Genomic DNA, 17,155 nt, shown 5'->3' on the forward strand with positions numbered 1-17,155 from the left:
ATTTCTGAAAGGGAAGGAAAGGAAGAGAATGTGTAAGCTGATAATTACAATACACAAATTGTATTCTGTAATAAGGAATACTGTTTTGTTCCCTGGGCCTGGATTCTTACATTTCTCACACCACTAGAATAAACTGGCAAGTATGATAAACCGTAAAAAAGAGTTTGTTGTAAAAAGCAATGCGATTTTTAATATAGCTCTCTACTTAACTTATTTAAACAACCCTTGTTTGTTCTCCCAGACTCTATAGCTTACTCAGAGTACATGGAAGCAACAATAAAATAAAAATGTTTTCAGTAAACAGAAGATACCACCAACAGTTAAATATACTCCTGAAACCATGTTTGGAGCTTATCAGTGGGTGCCAGCTATCAAAATATTTGAGTCAATGGTGCATAGAAACACAGGTAACAAGCCTTGGGTCACACAGTTAATGTCAGGTATATTAACTCAGTATTTCCTTGCACTTTCCAAATAATTCAAGTTCCCAAACACAAAGATACGGAACTTGCAGTGTCTTCAATGTCTCAACACATTAAACTGGCATCATTCATATACAGAATGCCTTTAATTACTGCAGAATATACAATACTACGTTAAGAAAAGACCTCAAACTGGCCAGAAAAAATAAGGAACATCGGAAAAAAATAACAAACCAGAGAAGAAAAAGAGAAGACTAATGCTTAAAGTATGTATTTGTTCAGCTTCAGAGTTAAATAATCCTAGCTACTATTGCTCTCCTAAAATCTCATTCAGAGTCTGGAAAAAATTCCATTCTGTTTCTCTATAACTATTAACTCAAATGACATCAAACCACTTTTACTTTTTTTTTAATTAAAAAAAAAAAACTGCATTAACTTTTTCTTTTTTAATTTAAAAGGATGGTAATGCTCTGTATCCTCAAAATCACTATCAGCAATGTTTTACATAAAATAGTTTCAAAGCATTTTTTTCCTTTTGTAGCTGTCAGTACAAGCCTCAGGAAGAGGTTATTGGAAGTGACAATTCAAAATTTTCAAAAGCATGTATGCATATGTGCCAAATAAGAATACTAACATAACTTAGGTCTAAGGTATATCATCAAAATAATAAGTGGCTTGAATGAGTTACTGGGAATCCAGTCAATGAGAGATGCAAGAAAACGCTCCAAACAGAAAATTTCTACCACACTTTTCATGCTTATTTTATATTCAGAAAAACCACCAAAGCATTCCTAATCCAAGGGCCTGAAACTGAGACTGGTTTGAGGCCTTTCTTTTATAATCATGGCCCCATGTTTTAAAAGAAGTGGCCTACTCTTCTTACCTGTTTGCTTATATAGAGCAAATAGCTACAGAAAAGAGGTCTTTTCTCTACGAGAAAGCAGACAGCACTTTTTTTTTTTTTAATTCTTAGACAATACATAATGTTTACAATTAAATTTCAAAAGAACACTTGCTTTTAGGAATAAGGAAATTACTAAAATAATCCACAAAGAGTTATTGCTAATGAAAACAATTAACATCTTAAGATAAGGGCTGCAATGGTCAAACTGTAAAAATTTATTATCTGTCTGGGTCAAATAGCAGACTCAGAAGTTAATTTAAGGATTCCCTCAAAGTGTTAACTAGGCCAAAAATGAATCAAAATTTGTTTTATATAAAAAAGCAACTAAAATATACTTCTACTTATTTGATTATTTTTAATTAAGATTACTAGAAATACTTAAACCAACATGTGCCAGTTTATACTTTCATTTTCATTTCTCTTTTCAGATAGATTTGATTCTTTAAAACTATAAAAATCAATTTTAATAACCACAGTTAAAGTAAATGAAACACTGAAAACAAACTCTTAAAGAACATACCAGGATTGTGGATGCGGTCCAAAAGCTTCACAGAACGTGCACTAACAACACCCCCAACATGCACGAGAAATCCAGGAGGAAATGCCGTCAAGGTAAAAAATGGAAATTCCTAGTAGAAAGAATGGGGGAAAAATATAACTGACCATGTGCAAAGTACAAAAAATGTGCTTGTTAAAAAGCCTGACCCCTTTAGATTATATTCATATTGTGAGATATGAATTCTATCCGTTAACAAAAGGCCACCAGTTATACCTCACTCATGCTTTGTAATTAAAAGTTTCCTTGGATGTTTGGAGTTCCTAATCCATTTTCCCATATATATCATGTTACACAGAATCCAAACACTCTTCTTATCAATTCTCAATGAGGAAAAAACAAAAAAAGGTTCTCCGAGTTCCAGTTTGAGATATGTGAACACATTCTTCCTTTCTCTCAATCTCTTACACTGATGCAAAATCACAGTGAGATGAGGGGATTCCCCTGCCCTTCTACTTCGGGTCTGCTTTGCAGTGGGGCAGACACCTCCTGACATACACACACCCAATTCCAGGCTACTGGTAAAGACTCTGAAGGACTGGTGCAAGAGATCTACAAGAATGTGGGACTGAAGGAGGAGTGAGAGAATGTGCAGTGTGGGTTAAGAGATTCACAGAAAAGTGAAGGACAAATACCAAGTTGAAGTGGGCAGAGAATCACTGTGTGAGATTATTTACTCTATCAACAACGAGCAGCAGGAGAAAACTTAAGTTCACAAATGTATATTAAGGAAAAGGGAGAAGTATGCAGATGACAGCAAGGGAGGCAATAAAATCCCACAAGTTCTTCCAAGTTTTATTCTCCCCTTCTCTCTCAGGGATATCTTTCAATCTCATCAATACAGAGGCAAGAGAGAAATGGTAGAGAAAGGAAATTCATTGAAATAGCACCAGGAAGAAAGGGGAGCTCCAGTGGCTCTCCAAATATGGAGGCATCTCATATTACACAAACTGGATGCAAGAAAAGGAAAATTAGTATCCAACTCAAATGGCTACAAGATTAACATAGATCACTTAAACAGAAATCACTTACCAGTAGCCTCAGCTATTCAGAACATAACTTAGAACTGGAAAATAAGCCAACCAGAACTCTCAACAGTCAAAAAAGAACTGTTATAGTTCCAAGTACTAAAGGTTATGTATTTGATTCATAAGAGATCCCTATAGATCATATCCACACTATGACATACAGTGATTATAAATATACAATTATAGGAACGTATTTTAAAATCTATCAGTATCTTTTTTTCTGGACAACAGCAGATTAAATGCAGCAAATGAAAGCTGGGAGATAAAGAGATACAGAGTACTACTAGAAGCAAGCACATTAAAAGCAGCAAGTACCGACTGAGTGCTTTAAAGCATGGAAAATACAAACTCACCAAAGCATAATTCACAAAGCACAGCAACTTGGAGTCATTTAGCACAAAGGCAAACAGTCCTGCACACTTCAGTAACCCATTAAGAAATAGTATAAAATACATATATACATATGAGTCTATATCTATAGACACACATGAATTTAGAAATAAATTCAGACAGAATTTGTAAGGAATCTTTAAATTAACAAGGGTAAGAAAAACCTAGGCTACATTAAAAAAAATTAAAAATCAATCTATGGAAATGGATAGGTTTGGCCCACCTGATAGGCAAAAGGAAAACCATGAAAAGATAGGAGAACTTCAATTACATTATTATAAAATGTTTAGTCAAAATACCTCCTTACTTCCAATTGAACTTTTTAAATACTTAGTAAGTTTTAAATGGGAAATATATAAGTAAACTTATGCTATGAGAAATTTAAGTATTTTAAGTATTTAGGCCTCTAGGATTTTTGTTTTTCAACTTTAAGTACACAGTTTTTAAATTTTCTCAAAATACTGAGGCCGAAGTATAAAAAAAACACTTTACATTTAATCTTTATACTTAAACATTTTGAATATTCTGGACAAGAGACACCGGAAATAAAATTTTTATAAGCTACATGAAAAGCTGTACTTCCTTCTAAAACTAAGAAATAAGTTAGGTAAATTGACATATTAGAAAACATGTGCATATAAGAATTTAGGTAAGGGGTGCCTGAGGCTGAGTCGGGTAAGCATCCGACTCTTGATTTTGGCTCAGGTCATGATCTCGCAGTTCGTGAGTTCAAGCCCCATATTGGGTACAGCCTGCTTGGGATTCTCTCTCTTCCCCTCTCTTTCTGCCTCTCCCTTGCTCATGCCCTCTCTCTCAAAATAAAAATAAAAATAAAAATAAAAATAATTTTTAAAAAATAACTTCAAAAAAACAAAGAAGAATTTAGAGAAGTATAAAAATGAACCTAAATGATTTTTCTACTTGAGATTCTGATTCTTCTCCCAAATTCCAGAAGACAGATAAAGGGACAAGAGGGAAAGCATCATACTAGAGCTGGTGGTCATAGCAGAAAAAGTAGGGGAACGGCTGCCCAAAGACATGGACACCCACTCTGTCAATTTAAACTCTGTCCTACACGTCCCCAATTCATCCAATCAGCATACCTACTTTAACACCCAATATTTAACCTGGCGTAAAAAAAAAAATGGCATTGTTATGGAACCAAAATGACATTTTTAGATAACTCTCTCATAAGAACTACAGATGAACCTACAGAGGACTGTTAAATACCTATCATCTCCACCCCCATCACCAGTGACTACTATGGCATAGTTACAAAGTGCCAGCCCTCTGCAAAGTATCTTAAAATTATGCTTTATAATCTTTCCCACACCCTAAAGTAAGAGTTAAGAGGGCCTAGACTCTACATGAGCAACAAATCTTATCATATGGCTTCTTGTCATTTTTTATTAAAACAGTGAGGCAAGGAGCTGGTTTTAATCTCTAGTCTATCATAACACCTGATGAATTTATAGGTTTTCGTCCATTGAAAAGAACAGCTTCCGGGGTGCCTGGAAGTGCCTGACTTAACAGCTAAGCATCTGACTTCGGCTCAGGTAATGATCTCACGGTTGGTGAGTTTGAGCCCTACATCAGGCTCTGTGCTGACAGCTCAGAGCCTGGAGCCTGCTTCGGATTCTGTGTCTCCCTCTCTCTCTGCCCCTCCCCTGCTCAGAGACCACAGAAGACATTTTCTCTGAAGAGTCCTAATATTTAAAGTGCCTTCCCTTGTGCTACCTAGGTAAGAATTCATATGTTGATATCTTGACATAAGCCAAGTGCATGCAGTATAAATCTATTTAATACTATGTGTCCAAAGACAGGCTAGTTGGAAAATCTGGAAACACAATAGGAATAATTTTTTAACATTTAAATAGGATTTTTCTTAAAATACATTTAAATCATTTATTTTTTATCAAATATATTTTTTATTATCCTGAGATACCTTGGTCAACTTTCTAGATATAAAACCCCATGCCAGGTTCCTACTATGATTTATTGCATAATTTTACTCAACTTTTGCAAAGATCATAATTTATCAAAAGAGTTTGCTTTATATCAATGTTTCCCAAAGTATGTTCCTCACTAGCAGGTATTTTAAGTGGAATATTCTTGTAAACTATATTTGGAAATACTAGGTTAAACCAAGTCAACTAGGTTTCTTTACTGAAGAAAAATATACATCCCAGCATCTGAAAGTAACTTCATTTTTCCTAGAGGTGAAAGAAGAGTCATACTGAAAAATAAATCTATTTGCTTTACATCAAATAGTTCATAGGTGGAACCTAAATCTAAATAAAACTTTTATCTCTATATCTTATCTCCTAGTAATCTGACACCTATCGCCAAGATCTTGTCAAGTTATTTTTTACTGATTTTGTGAAAGAAAAAAGATAACATTTTTATTTTTGATAACTGCTACTTGAATAACTCATTAAATAAAAGATGCTGGACAAAGTTTCTCAAGGAAAAAAAAAAAAAGCCATACAATTTATTAAGGGTGGCAAAGGGTAGAAAAGAATATTTTAAAAATGAATATAAAAAATGGTATATCATATGTGCAATTTGATCTAGTATTCAAGTTGGCAGAGTTAAGGCATATCTGAACTCATATGGGGAGAATTCTTCATACTTCTGTACAAATCTTTCCCAAAACAAAGACATACATACTAATGGTAGCCATAGCTTTTCAGGAAAGCTAAAGATCATAATGCTTATCCTATTTTTTATATACCCAGGATAGAGAGGTAGTTTCCTAAACTCAAGTGACTACTGCAGGGTTAGGTAACATAAATATATTGCCAACTCAGGTTTTACGAAGTTGTAAATGAAAACTAGAGTTTTCCCACATCTTTACCATTAATTCCATGAAGAGTATCTAATAATGTATGCCTCATGTATTAATGTGTCCAAAACTTTAAGAATGTTTAAAACCATACTTGAAAACATAAATTTTATCCAAACTAAATCTAAAATAGTTTTAACTGATTAGTATTTTCTTTTCTTTTAAAGCTAGGTGTTTTCAAAAGTTCCTAATATAGATAATGAAGTCACAGGCACAACATACAGGCAAAATCTCACATCAAACATCAAGGCAACCCAAATTTTTCTGTTCTTGTGAATTCTAGAATGATAATTACAGGAAATGCTCCTTGTGTAAGGAACTCTGTAGAGAGTGTAATACTGGGAGTGGGGGAGGAGGAAGAGCATTCTAGCCTAAAAAATGAGAAGTGAACACGCACACCTTCACTCTGACCCTCTTCTCTGTATTTCTAGTCTTTTTCTATATTTGGTTTTAACAAATGGTTTGAATGGTTAAGTGGGCTTTTGCAGGAGAGTAGCTGGTATGCCTGCAAGGTGCGAAAGTAGCTCAAAGGCAATTGCTGCCTGATAGGTACAAAGCAAACAACTGTGTGCAGCTAAAGTCTCATCCTTCTGCTTAGCTCAGCTTTCCTCTTCCCTAGCTTTGTCTAAAGGGCAAACTGCATACAGGTACTTTCAGCACAGGAAAGAAAGTCTAAAAAAAGTCTAAAAAAGAAGTTGTTATATTGTTTGTAATAATAGGATCTGAAAAAAACTATTCTCAAAAGCTAAACTCTAGAGAAGAAATACCTGTGTTTTATAGAATGCATTCTTTTGTAGGTATTTACTATGTTTTATCTTTTTTTTTGTAATGCTAGTAAAAAATGGAACATGTAAAAGAAAATTCTATAAATGCTTATAACTTCCAAATCAGACACAATGAAAGCTATGAACTGTGCCTTAAAATAACTGACATAACATATAAGTAATCATGCACTGCATTAAAGAGAAAAAAAATGAGCCTCATAGTGCTGATAAATTTTTAAAAATTGCATTACGGAAAGAAAAAAAGCTGGCAACATTTGTTAAAGCTTAAATAAAACTTAAATGATCAAGATTAAAACTAGAAAAGCTACCAATACAAGAAACAGGCTCTCACACATGTTCAGAAACATACCCGCCTTCTACAGAACCTATGAGGCGATCCTCCCTTAGCAATGAAGTTTATATAAAAAACAAAAAATAAAAAGAGAAAAATCATCCAAAAATTTTAACTATTCATTTTCCCATTTAACATTGTTAACTAAACATTAAACTTATAATAATTAAAGAGATGTATTCACATACCAAATAACCACAATGTTTATGTTAATCTGTAGAAATACGGAATCTGTGCATTTTTTACCCCTAAGAGATTGGCCAGCCATAAGAATTATTTTAGCATATAAACATATTAATATATTAAAGAATTATTTTAATATAATATAACTAAAATATTTTTTCTGAGAAAACTCTATTTCCTTTTATATACTATAATTTTAATGCAAAATTAGAAATGACTTCATCATTCAATGGATATTTCCAAATAGACTATTTCTAATAAAAGACTGGAGGACAAAACAAAAAAGTTACAGAGCTATTCCAAATTAAAAATAATTATTCATAAACAAATTACTTTGATACCTTAAATAAATTATGGACTGCAAAATTACATTATAGGTACATAATCAAAACTAACTTATGGAAATAAGTTAAAAATGCATGGAAGCATACTAAAAAAACACATTAACAGTTTAAGAATAAAGAATGTTGAGCAACTCTTACCCTTTGTTCCAGTGCTGACTGAGTCTGTTGTCTTAAAAGAGCTTTAAACGGCCCCCCTTCTTTTCCAGCACTACCACTTCCCATTCCTACAGAACATCGGTACATAAATAACAACCAAAAAACAGCTATAGAAACAAAGTTTCAATTGCATTCATCTTCATAAATATCATGAGTCGAAATCTATTAAAATGATCCAAACTTTAAAGTACTTCATATAGCAAGTATTTTACTCGATTTTATTCACAAAGTTTTCTTTAGAAGCAAGATGTCAAAGCCATACTGATCACCATTGGTTTTGGACTCAATTTGTTCTAAACCTTATTTTTTTAATTATGTTAATGTGATGAATTTTTGTATAATAGTCAACTTTGAAAAGTTGAGTCTTCTAATATAAAATAACCAAGATACTACCAATTACAGTGAGCCTTGAACAACATGGGTTTGAACTGCACAGGTTCACTTACACGTGGATTTTTTTCCAGTAAATACAGTAGAGTACTGTAAATGTACTTCCTCTTCCTTATGATTTTCTTAATGACATTCTCTTTCCTCTAGCCTACTTCACTGCAAGAATACAGTATATAATACATATGTACAAAATACGTGTTAATCGATTATTTATGCTATCAATAAGGCTTCCAGTCAAAAATAAGCTATTAATAGTTACACTTTGGGGAATCAGAAGTTATAAGTTTATGTCAGCTTGTCCAGGGGTGTGTTGTTCAAGGATCAACCGTCCCTCGCTATGCTAACAATTTAAGAATACTAAAAGAATGTTTAAAAGTAAATACAGAGAGGATAAGCACTAATTGTGCTCACTTAAAATATTCCAAAATTCTCTAAAGAGCATGAGTTTTAGGCAATTTTGAAATATAGTTGTATCTATTTTCTGATAACTTCCCATTCCTAATATATCGTTCATGACAAAACACTATTAACATTCATAATTTTTAATAATCATTTGTAAAAACCAACATAAAAGTATTTTTAAAAACTAAAAATCACAGACATATAATAGACACATCACAAATGTACATAGTTATGGATGAAAGAATATTTCCCAAGCTCTTAGATGTATTTTTTTAAAGACTTAATTTTTCATTTCTTTCCCTACTTTAATTTTATTCTTTTGATAATACCAATAGACCAATTATGGTCAAAGAATTATAGAAAGCAGGGGATAGGTGAGAAACTAATACTCTACAGACTGGAATTAACAGTTCAATCCCAGCTTTTCAAAACTGAAGATACATACAGTCAGATTTACTGCAATGACTTCAAAAAGGAACTAATTTACCTTTACATTTTTAGCTGTTCTTGGATAAGGAAACAAATGTTAGCATGTGTATAGTCCCATTCTGTTCTTTAAAAATAAAAAAGAAATGTATTTTTCTTTTAGTAACCTAAACATGATTTTTAGAGACTATACAATACTAAACATAGAAATGAAACTAAGATCTTTATATGAAGCATACTGAAAGCCATAAAATAAAATGTAATCTTGTAGAGATAAACAAAACATAAGAAAATACAGCAGAATAATTTGGAAATTAATGCAATGGACAGAAAAAAATGGATAATGAAAGAATACCACCAAAATGAGACTTAAACTGATTCAAACAATAATTTACTAATGTAACCATATGGCTTAGCAACATGATGGTGCAGGTCCAAAGTGAATGGAGTTGGTGTGAAGGGAAAGAAAGTAAAGCATCTAAAACAGAAACTCTAGTAATGAGAACCTAATAATCATTGGAAATATACAGATCTATGTCCTCAGATATATAATTTTTTAGTATATAAAATAATTTCAGAATATTCATAATTATCCATCAAGTAATCCTCAATCACATCCTCACGATCATTCTAATCATTTAACTCTGTCCACCAATAAGAAAAATAAGAAGTATGCCCTGTATAAAACACCCAATACTTCTTTACAATATGAAATAATTAATCATTTTAAAGGTGATTTAAAATAAAGGGATTAAAAAGCTGACATAATGTGATCCTACCAGAAGCAGCCAGGAACAGCTCTTCACTGAAAGAAACACTTTTCCTCAGAACTGGGCTGACAAGGCTAGAGTGATGAGGGGGAAGGCTAGACTCCGAGAGGAGGAGACAGGACTTTTTAAGATGAAGGGAACCACAAGAGAGAGAGGGGGAGCTGGGACACAGGTAAATCCTAGGCCCCTGTGGGTAAGGTGCTGTAGAGGAAAGTAGCAGAGAAAAGATGCAGATTCAGAAGATGATCAGAAAATGCAGGATAAGGAAAGCAATGATGAAGCAAAACATAACAGTAAAAATGAATTTTAAAATGCTTACATAAATTACACTAAGCATAGGAAGTCATTAGCAAGACCATCTACCCAACATAATATAAATAAAAGGCATAGTCTAAAACTTTTACAAACTCCACATTCATTAAAATTTTTTAAATCAGGATTTAAATTAGAATTTTATGCCATTCTAATCACTTTGAGATGATTTCTCAAAAACACTTAAATTACCTACCCTTTTTTTTTTTTGCTTAAGAATGCATAAAGTTAAAATGTGCACTTCATAAATTTTTAAAGCCAGAAACTTGTTGCCTCAAATACAAACATCATTTAAAATGGCAAAGTTCAGTTCTTCAAATGTTACTAAAATATATCACTTATGAGTATTTTAATTGAATACCCATAAAAAAAGCAAATGACCACATTAAACAGTTGCCATCATTAATTTAAAAAATATAGACATTAGCTTCTTTCTATCCAGATTTGAGATATATGTTACTACTTTTCTTTTTCCTCTAAATTTTAAATGCTAAAGTCTGATCATAACACTGATCATAACACTTTACAAAGACTTTCATACCTAAGGTGCAAATACTCTCTAGATTACAAAAACTACAAATGGTTAAAAGCCTGATTTTTTTTTTAAAGTAAAAAATTAGCTTGAGTCAGCTGTCAAATCAATATCTTAACACTAGTATTCTAAAATTCCATTCCTACTAGTTGAGTACTTGGGAAAAAATATGAAAATAAAACCTGGTAAAATGTCAAAAATTAGAAACTATAGAAATAAATCAATATGAATTTTTTTAAATGATACCTACATGAAAAATAGATGATAGCTTTAACTACAAATAGAAAAACAACTTTCTCAGTCTAAAGCTTTATTAACTTATTCTATTTCTGGCTCCCCAGTTTACATAAATCAATCCTAGTCACCTTGTCTCCACTATTTCTCAAGAGACTGATTTTGTATATAGGTAAATTTGAAGGCAAAGAAACATGAAATACATGCTCAATTATAGTTTTAGAAGTTTTAAAACAATCATAATTTTGCCATTTCAGATCTCCTTTGGAATGGCCCTCAGGAATATTCAAAGATATTTAGGGACTCATGATAAAGCCAAAAGACTAAAAATTGCTAATGTTCTATAAGTATGCTACTAAAAATAGTGAATAGCATATGACAGTAGCAAAACAAAATAATTTATTTAGAGGCAGCTGATGAATACAGACATATATGAGAATAATAACTATTATACATAAATCTTTAAAAACTAAAGCTTTGGAGCTAGAAAATAAAATGCAATAAAGTTTTCATTGATAATACAATTGCCTAAGAGAAAGCTAAGAGAATCTGATTCAGTTAATTTCTTACTTCATAATCTTTTCATACTTGGACTTTTTGGTGAATTAAAGAAAAGGAAACAGAAAGACCAAGAAAATATTTTCAAAAATTTATCTGTGGGGGGCACCTGGGTGGCTCAGCCGGTTGAGAGTCCGACTCAAACTCAAGTCTTGATCTCATGGTTCCTGAGTTTGAGGCCCACATCCGGCTGGCTGCTGTTAGCGGCAGCAGAGAGCCTGCTTGTTTCAGATCCTCTGTCCCTTCTCTCTCTGCCCCTCCCCCACTAGCGCTCTCTCTCAAAATTAAACATTAAAAAAAATTCATTTGTGGTATGGCAAAGAAAAATGAAAACAAGAATACTGAAAAAGTAACAAGGAATACGCAAATAGCCAGCAGTCAAAGCCTGAAAAATGTTTTTAGGAAAACTTATTCTTCAAATACTATCTAAATCTTCCTTGTTTTGATAGGCATGAATTTGAAGGCCTGAATCTCATCCTTTATTTAAAAATAAAAATTTTTCACTGAAGTTTGAATGGTTCAGTTTTTATGGCATAAATATGGTTAAGATGCCACAATCCACAGCATCAATTACTATAAAGTATCTCATGGTTTTTAGATGTTATTCATATTACGTATATATATAAAAATAAAGCTATTCTTTTCAAATAATTAGGTATTCATATTTATCTTCCTCACATTTTGTGACTACATTTATAAAAGTAGATACTAAATCTACAGGCTTTCTTTTTAATGCCCTTTCTTTATAAGTAGCATTGGTTTTGGAATTGGATTGCTTTTCACTGTTTTCATAAAATCTGGGATCATTTCATAAATCTCTTGCCTAACACACAAAAGGTTATTAACACTGATAAAAACAACACAAGAACTATACAAAATGTCTTCATCAATCTGGAGAAAACTGTAAGACAAAGATAGTATTTACAAAAATTGCTAACTACTAACCTTTTAATTTTTGTATTTTACTTTTCTTAACAATACTGTTTTAAAGATTTGAATAATTCTACTTTAAGAAGTAATGTAATAATTTGACTTTTTAAACAATCTTTTATCAGGAAACATTCATAAAAACTCACAGAAATTATTTATCAAAATACAAATAGGAGGGGGAAAAATTATAAACTTCATACATTGAGAAATATGTAAGAGTAAATAAAGCAAAAATGCTATTTTCTAACCTAGAGAGTAAGAGTAGCAAAACCAAACATTTTAAATAACAAGAAGTTAATAGATATATGTACTCCAATATAACCATTTCAATTGTTCCAAAAATGTTTTCATAATAAAATCTTAGAATTAAGTTCAGAAAAACAGAAAAATGAATTCAAAAATGCTTCTACTGCATGAGGAACTGGATTGCAAGCTACTAGTGTTACTTTCTATGCAAAAGCTTTAGAATGTTATTCCTCACAATATGAGCATGAAATGAAAAACGTCTACATGCAAAAATAAATTCTGAACTTCGTATCTACACTATGATTAAATCAATAAATGCAGATCTTTGAACAAGCTAATTTCTGAACTATATGAAATTTTCATATTTTAATGGTGGTAACTGAAAATGATCAGTATTCACATTGTCCTTTAACTTAAATGCCAAAAACAGGAGGAAAGCCTTGGATGGAAAGCTAATAAAGAACAGAAACAAATTTGAAAAAAATAAAAGAAAAAGAAAAAGGTGGGTGGAAGCGCCTTACCAGTTTTGGGTGTCAAACTCAAATCTGTGTCAGAAGAAGAGGACTGTCGACTGTAGGACTTGGAAGGTGAAAAGGAATAAGTTTGGTTTTTCAGAGGGGTTGAGGGTCCTGATGAGTGAGTATTGGGATTGGGATCTTCATTGAAGGGAATCCTGCCAGAAGAAGGTGGAGAAATATTAAGCAATCATGTGCCAAAGGACGTGACGGAAGGCAGCATGATCCAAACACCAGGAAAGTATTGGGCAGGGCCAGCAGTCATTTCTTAAGTGTGGAGCTGGGTATGAGGTCAAAGACAACCAATTGCTATTTAACCGTTCATCATTCTCCAGAGGAATAATCATCTGCACTGGAACAGTTAATAAGCCAAGTAAAAAAGCAAAGAAGCATGAGATGACAGACTAAAGGGGTAAAAAATATTAAAAGGAGAAATAAACAAAAAGAATAAAAACATGACTGAAAATACTTTCAAATAAACAATGCTTTTTTTAAGTTACAAAAGAAAAAATGATGCTGCAAATGGTATGTGCAAATATTCACAATTGTTTTTATATTTGCACACACTGATATCTTCAAAAGAAAAATGTTTCCTTATCCTATAGCATCAAGAGTGCCACAGCTAAAAACACAACAGAGAGAAAAATGAATACAGCTACACAGAACCATTGTATTTTACACAGAATAGTTGCTTACCTGTTTTCCAAAGCTCTCTTCCACAGAATAAAACAGACCCTACTATGTAACAGGTTTTATACATAATAAAATAAGCAAATCAGAAGCCTTGCCAGTTATTTCATATAGAATCCAGTAATCAATTTTATTTCTAACCAAATGCAGAAATAATGGCAAATCCTAGAGGACTGCCCTAAAAACTTACAGGATACATACATACAATAGGGTTCTTAGAGGATCTATGGAAGAGACTTTGGAAGCTAGAAGAACACTTTCACTTCCAAGTAGTTAGAACCTCTGCGGTGGCTAAATACTGGATTTCTTCACTGCAGCTGGACTTCAAGTGAGAAAAGGAGGAGAAGGAAAAGACTGATGGTACCTGCCTAACCTAAGCTACCTGCCTACCTGCCTGCCTGCCTGCCCTTGGCAGCCATGCTGCCTGTGGCCTGCCTTCCCCAGCTCTGGAGTCTGAGCAGTCTCGTACCAGTATAGATGAGAGTGGGAACAGACACAGAGAAGTTCTGAGTAAGTCGTGAGCCAGTAGCAGTGTGAATTGGGCTGTTGTGAGTCGAGCGGCATCCATGGCTTGGAGGATGAACCAGCGGAGACCTGAGGGAATTTGTAGTCAAAGCGGAAGAAAAGAAAACAATACATACAACAGATAGCAAAGTTATGTTAAAATAATTTCAAAGGAGCTTTAGTTAGGGGAGAGGAATTTTTAATCTCCAACATGCAAAAAACAAGTCAAAATTTAAAAAGAATTGCTAAATACTAACTTGACAGGATACAGTTATAGTTTTAAATGATCACATTAATAATAATAATTAGGACTGTGAATAAGAAAAATAGCAAGCAGAAATAGTGGCATTAAATAAGAAAAAGACTAAGATTTGTATTTTAAGATGTTTAAAATGTTTTCATCACCATAAAGCTTACTTACTACACAGGATTTTAGGGACAAAACACCCATAAAAGTGAAAAGTCAAATATAAAGTTCTTATGTTACTTCTGAAACTGAATGGATGTAATTAATTATATTTTTCCATAAAGAAAATTTAACAGAACTGTTTCTGTAATAGTAGTACTTAAGAATATGAGAAATGACAGTACAAAGAAAAATGAATGAACTAAATGGATATAAGCAAATGTAAACATTCCAGTATTTTAGCATACCAAGTATATTGCTTAAAAAACAGGTTACACTGGGAAAAAAAACAAAGCAAGGGGACATTGCTTTTCAAAACACATTAATAAAACAATATAGATAATTTTTATCTAGCTGTCAAACAGAATATATTATTTAAATTTAAACAGAATTTATTAAACTACATTCTGAATTGAAATTTTGTAAGATATCAACTGACATCCTGCAAGATCATATCTATATGTATGTATAGATATATTTAGCTCACATACACAGATACATATTCACATATAATATTTACATTTTCATGAGGAAATTTTGCTAAAAGGGCACAGTTACGTTGAATGGTAGGAATGGCATATTAAACTAAGAATCCTATACTTCATATTAGCAATTATTTCACTACGTACTGCCTTCACTCATGCATGAGGGAAAAAGAATCAAATGTGAATATACTCTAAAAATATATCCTCATTTCTTAGAATTCAAATTAAAAGCAGATCAAGAGCTCAACTCTTCCTGGCCTTTTCTTTTTTACTGGCCGGTGAACATTCCCAACAATCACAGTCTGTCAAGGTTCAAACATGAGCTATCATTAATGGGCAACAATAGGTCTTTCACATAGTCTACGGACTACTTTCTGAAAACATCACTGATTTTACAATAGGACAATGTTTCTGTTTTTGTTACTAGTTTAAATTAAAAATGTGTTTAATACAACTGATAAAAATCAAACATCTCATTGGTGACCTATGTGTATATAAACAACTGAGTGAGGTTTTATTTGCTTTTTCTTTCTCTGTTGAAGTGACTAATGAAGTTAAAAATTCTAAGAATCAGGGATGTACAGAGGAGAAATTACAATTAACATCTCTTAGAAAGTACTTTTTTTGTAAGTAGAGAAGCAGTAAATTGTATTTAAATGCACTTTCTATCATCAAAATACTTCAGCAAGGACATATCAAAGAGATTTATATTATGCATTACACTAACCATCTGAAAGGAAAAAAATAAACCAATGAAGTAGAACACACCATTAATAAAGGTAAAATAAAATGAATAAAATAAAATGAACATTGTAAAAGTTTCAATGTATGACATCTAATTAAAATCCCAAATACCATCTGTATTCTTGGAGTTCTAATTCTTATCAGTCTCCTTGTATGAAAGATTATCTTGCAATAATACCTCAGTGACATTTCTAATAAATCCATTCAGACAGGAATATAATCCAAACTACCTTTTATCAAATTCTTATCCAGAATCAATGTTATAATTAAACATCTATAATTATTACAATCAGTTGAATCATAAAACAATTTCAACTAGCACCCAAATTGATTCATTATCAAAAATACAAAGAAGGTGGCTAAAATAAAGAAGCCTGAGTAGTAGTTAGTTTTGTTTTTTTTTAAACAGCATGACTGTGGTAGTAAGATGCCTTTCAGAAAATCTTAATGAAGCAACTTAAATTCTTCATGGTGTGAATATTTGACAATTTAAGGCAGATGGCTACAACAAAATTAGAAAATAAGAACACTTACACAATCCCAGAAGACTTACATTAATGGAACTATTCCTGAATGTAGGCAAAAAGTACTCCATTACTATCAATATATCATCCTAAGACACCAACAGATAATACAGCATTCTTTCCACTAAGTAATTTAGTGGAAAGAGGAAAACTTCAGACATCACAGCTACAAAGCCAGACCCCTTCAGGCAACTTAGATAAAACTGGATGGTGGCAAGAGAAGGAGGGTCCCAGGTCTTTAATTTGGTGTGGAAAATGAAAATAAAACCTGAATCCCTCAAAAAGTTACACCTGCAATTTGACTTTACCTGTGGTAGCAGGCAGTTCGTATCTTTCTAAGACATATCTTAAATGGAATATAAAGCAAATTCACTCTTCAGTTTATTTAAAACAATTATTTCACAGGGGCGCCTGGGTGGCTCAGTAGGTTAAACATCCAACTTCGGCTCAGGTCATGATCTCACGGTTCGTGAGTCTGAGCCCCACATCAGGCTCTGTGCTGACAGCATGGAGCCTGGACCTTGCTTCAGATTCTGTATCTCC

The 17,155-nt window shown here is 32.6% G+C and overlaps 1 protein-coding gene across 5 annotated transcripts in view; it reads right to left on the bottom strand.

Annotated features, from left to right (window-relative positions):
* C2CD5 (C2 calcium dependent domain containing 5) overlaps window positions 1–17,155 on the bottom strand; it is a 100,755-nt gene that overhangs the window by 51,549 nt on the left and 32,051 nt on the right. For 3 of the 5 annotated variants that reach the window (XM_049625181.1, XM_049625182.1, XM_049625184.1), the window contains exons 8-10: window positions 13,266–13,417; window positions 7,927–8,012; window positions 1,847–1,955 (exon numbers count right to left, since the gene is read on the bottom strand). In XM_049625181.1, the coding sequence (XP_049481138.1) occupies window positions 1,847–1,955; window positions 7,927–8,012; window positions 13,266–13,417 (347 nt within the window). Of the gene's footprint in view, window positions 1–1,846; window positions 1,956–7,926; window positions 8,013–9,941; window positions 10,134–13,265; window positions 13,418–14,418; window positions 14,989–17,155 lie in introns of those variants that run through there. The other 2 variants (XM_049625185.1, XM_049625186.1) reach the window with 2 other exon arrangements.

The sequence above is a fragment of the Panthera uncia genome, chromosome B4, assembly GCF_023721935.1.
Source record: "Panthera uncia isolate 11264 chromosome B4, Puncia_PCG_1.0, whole genome shotgun sequence".
Taxonomy (NCBI): Eukaryota; Metazoa; Chordata; class Mammalia; order Carnivora; family Felidae; genus Panthera; species Panthera uncia.